General features: G+C 59.1%; 1 protein-coding gene across 2 annotated transcripts; it reads left to right on the top strand.

Annotated features, from left to right (window-relative positions):
• Positions 1–543: 543 nt before the first annotated feature.
• LOC122368394 lies at positions 544–4,005 on the top strand. 2 transcript variants are annotated; one of them, XM_043342295.1, is made up of 3 exons: positions 544–620; positions 727–2,841; positions 3,209–4,005. In XM_043342295.1, exons 2-3 carry the CDS (start codon positions 889–891, stop codon positions 3,224–3,226), a joined length of 1,971 nt encoding a protein of 656 aa, XP_043198230.1. In that variant the 5' UTR covers positions 544–620; positions 727–888; the 3' UTR covers positions 3,227–4,005. The 2 variants fall into 2 exon arrangements, with proteins under 2 accessions (XP_043198230.1, XP_043198229.1); XM_043342294.1 differs by having other exon boundaries at positions 727–4,005.

Here is a 4,005-nt window from a genome sequence, read left to right on the forward strand (position 1 = left end):
TACGTGCAGACGGCGCTCGTGGAGGTGGCTGGTCCTCGGGGCGTGCGTCTAGTACGCGCGCTGATTGACGGCGGGGCAGACGCCTCCTTCATCCGGGCTTCACTGGCTGACCAGCTGGGACTCGAGAAGGTCGGCCAGGGGACCTTCGCGTGTGTCGGATTCAAGGAAAGAGTTGAGGAGGCTCACCAGTACGACCAAGTAAGCGCGCGGCTCACTGGATACCAGAAAGGTGAGGCCGAGCTTGTGTTCTGGAGAACTGATAAGCTGTGTGCGCCCGTGGGAGCTCCACCACCCATTCAGTCTCTGCCCCCAAGTGTAGAGCTTGCTGATGACTTCCGTGACGGACCTGTTGATGTTCTAATTGGGTGTGATCAGCTGTACAAGGTGGTGTTGTGGAACCAGGTGGAGGTGAATCCTGGCCTCCGTCTGGTGGAGACTGTGTTCGGGTATGTGCTCCACGGACAGTCCCCAGGCCAGCAGACGACCCGGCAGCGGCACGCCTACCGCTGTCAGCTGGTTGACGTCGAGCGAATGTGGACGCTGGACGCTGTGGGAGTCGCCGCAGAGGAGACCGCCGAGAGAGACCCACCTGTACCGACTTGGAACGCCACCGAGAACAGGTATGAGATGGGGCTAGTATGGAAGTCCGACCAGCGCCCAGTGTCTAACCTGATGTTATCGAAGACCCGGACTCACCGTATGACAGAGAAATTGAATGTTGAACAGTTTCAGGAGTACGATGACCACCTGCATCAGCTGCTGGAAGACGCCGTCATCGAGCCCGCGCTGCCGAGTCCACCATCAGAGTTCATCTTACCGCACCGAGGACTGCACCGCAACGGCAAACTGCGAGTGGTGTTCGATGGATCAGCGCCAGACGGTGCAGGTATGAGCCTGAACTCCTACCTTGAGCCGGGAGAGAACCTGCTGCATCGTTTACCAGCTGTGCTACTTAACTTCCGTTCAGGAGCCGTGAGTTGTCAGACGGACATTCGTGCAGCTTTCCATCAGATTGTACTCACTGAGGAGGACCGTCAGTTCGTGCAGCTGCTGTGGGCGGGCCAGCGGCTGAGGTTTCGCAGGGTCCCGTTTGGACTCACCTGTTCGCCCTACATGCTGCTGTGCACTATCGCTGAGCACGTCCGCCGGTGTCTGCGCGATGAACCTGTTCTGTTGCAGAAGGTTCAGGATTCCGTCTACATGGACGACATGTGCCCGTCCTTCAGTACGAGGGCGGAGGCAGAGGCCGGACTGACGAATATGGGTGACGTCTTCAGCGAGGCCTCCATGGATCTTCACAAGACCAGGATGTCTGGTGACGACACTGAGGACGAGAAGGTGCTCGGCCTACTGTGGAGCACAAGATCGGATCGTCTGGCCGTGACCGTGCCACAGGTGACCTGCCCTGGCACCCGGACTGAGCTGCTATCTGCTGTGAGTAGACCGTTTGATCCGCTCGGCGTGGTGACGCCGTGGCTGATCTGGGGGAAGGCCCTGTTTCAGCGTACCTGGCTTGACGCTGAATGCACATGGGATAGTCCCCTGAGTGGGGTGCTGCAGACCGAGGTCCGAGCCTGGTGGAGAGACTCGCCGGGGAGGGTGATCTGGTTCCCTCGCCTAGCCGGAGCGCGTGACGATCAGTCCGGAGCGACTTTTCACGTGTTTTGTGACGCGTCTCGGACCGCCTACTGCGCGGTGGTGTATGTGGTCCAGGGTGGGGAGCCTGCCCTGGTGATGTCGAAGAGTAGGCTGGCCCCCCTGTCTCCACATCTAACGATCCCCAGGCTGGAGCTGATGGCCGCTGTTGTTGGAGCCAGGTTGATGGACTTCATCAAGAACGCGCTGCATCTGGAGAGCGCAACAGTCACCTACTGGTCCGACTCGACCGACGTGCTTCACTGGCTCAACCGGAGGCGGCCTCTCAAGATGTTCGTGGAGAACCGGGTGAAGACTGTGCTTCAGTTGACGACCGCCGACCAGTGGAGGTACGTCAGAGGCTCTGATAACTCCGCTGACATAGGCACGAGAGGGGTAACGCTGACCTCTCTCATCGCCTGTGACAAGTGGTGGAAGGGTCCACCATTTGATTTGAGTCCGCCTGACTATGATGCCTCGTTAGTGCTACTGACGCCTCCCTCAGCAGAAGCCGAAGCAGAGACGAGGCCCGAGGTCAGACGTCAGGTCGTGACCGTGAGACGAGGGCGTGGCCCTGATCTGATTCCGGACGTCATGCGTGGACCGTTTGATGTGACTCGGTGTTCTCATCTCAAGCAGGCAGTGAACCGCACCGCGTGGATTCTTCGTTTCGCGCACAACGCCAGGCACCAGCGCACGGAGAGGAGGAGTGGAGCGCTGTCACCCGAGGAGCGCCGGGAGGCGCTGCTGTTCTGGATCCGGGTCTCGCAGAGTGCCGCCTACGCGCCGGAGCTGGAGGCGCTGACGGCAGGCGCGCCGCTGCCACCCAACTCGCGACTCGAGAAGGTCAGACCTCGTCTAAACGCAGATGGTGTCCTAGAAGCAGTCACGCGAACTCACGAACCTGCTCTGATCATTCTGCCTGAGTTTGCCCATCTGACCACCTTGATAGTGGATGATGCACACCGTAAATCGTTTCACCAGGGTACCCGCACCACACTGGCACTGCTGTCTGGTGAATACTGTGTGAGGAGACGAACTGTTCATCGTGTGGTCAGTACATGCTTCAGGTGCCGGAGGTACCGGGGTGCGCCGTACCGGTCAGCTGATGGCGCGCTGCCCCTGTTCAGGACGGAGCCCAGTCGTCCGTTCAGCCGGGTCGGTGTGGACTTTTTCGGTCCGATGTACGTCAAGGGCGGCGACAAGGTATGGGTACTGCTGCTGACCTGTGCCTCGTCGCGAGCTGTGCATCTCGAACTGTGTAAGACTCAGAATGTCACTGACGTCAAGTTGGCTTTGCGCCGCTTCTTTGCGCTACGTGGCACCCCATCGCTAGTTGTGAGTGACAATGCCAGAACGTTTCATGCCCTGCTCGGGCACCTACCTGCAGCTGTGACCTGGCGCTTTGTACCCGAGGCGGCGCCCTGGTGGGGCGGCTTCTGGGAACGTTTGGTCGGGATAACCAAGAAGTCCCTGCGCATTACCCTGCACCAGTGTTATCTTACCCATGAGGAGTTGGCAGTCACCCTGTATGAGTTGGCGTTATAACTGAACTTCCGACCTCTCACCCCAGGTGACGACGACGTGCTGACGCCCGCGCACCTGTTGTTCGGGGTCACGTCCATCCGTGGCGTGCTCTCTCCGTCTGGCCACGAGCTGGACAGCCTGAGTCGGCGCTGGCGGCACCAGCGGCTGGTCAGCGAGCACCTGGTTCAGCGATGGACCAAAGAGTACCTGCAGACTCTTCGCACATGGAGCTTCTCTCGGCGCGGCCGTCCGGTTCGGCTGCCCGAGGTCGGAGAGATTGTGCTGGTGCACGCGGAAGGTCCGCGTGGTCGCTGGCCTCTGGCGCGCGTGGTGTCCCTCCTGTCTGGAGCGGACGGCCGCGCTCGCGCGGCGAGTATCGTGCTAAGAGGGCGACTTACCCGCCGCCCGATCAACAAACTGTTGAGACTAGAGGCGTCGGAGTGAAGTGAGCGTCGGCGAGGCGAGTGCCGAAAAAGTGACTTGTGTGCTGAGTGAGGAGAGACTTTTCGAAGTGACGGCTCACTTCGAAAGTGGGGAGTATGTCGCTATTCGTTACTGCCCTGTGACCTTTTTCTCCTTATGTTACCGTACCGTATTTGTTTTCCATCGTTACTGTGTTGTATCCTACCTTTCCTTTACGCCCCGTCATTTTATTTTACTCATGGCAGCCCATTTGGTAACCCCTGCATCTTTCACGAATATTTTTCCTAACCGCGCCGATTTCGCTTTGTTGTCGTATTTCGTTCTGAGTTCTGTCGCCACCGCCGCCGTGTGAGGTTGTGTACCGCCAGTGTGCTATCTGCTGCCACCACCGCCACCAATATAATTGAAGTGCTCATATAT

The sequence above is a fragment of the Amphibalanus amphitrite genome, unplaced genomic scaffold (assembly GCF_019059575.1).
Source record: "Amphibalanus amphitrite isolate SeventyFive unplaced genomic scaffold, NRLGWU_Aamphi_draft 000944F_arrow, whole genome shotgun sequence".
Taxonomy (NCBI): domain Eukaryota; kingdom Metazoa; phylum Arthropoda; class Thecostraca; order Balanomorpha; family Balanidae; genus Amphibalanus; species Amphibalanus amphitrite.

Excerpts from the sequence above, each read along its gene's own strand:
- LOC122368394 (XM_043342294.1), top strand. The coding sequence starts at position 889 with ATGAGCCTGAACTCCTACCTTGAGCCGGGAGAGAACCTGCTGCATCGT.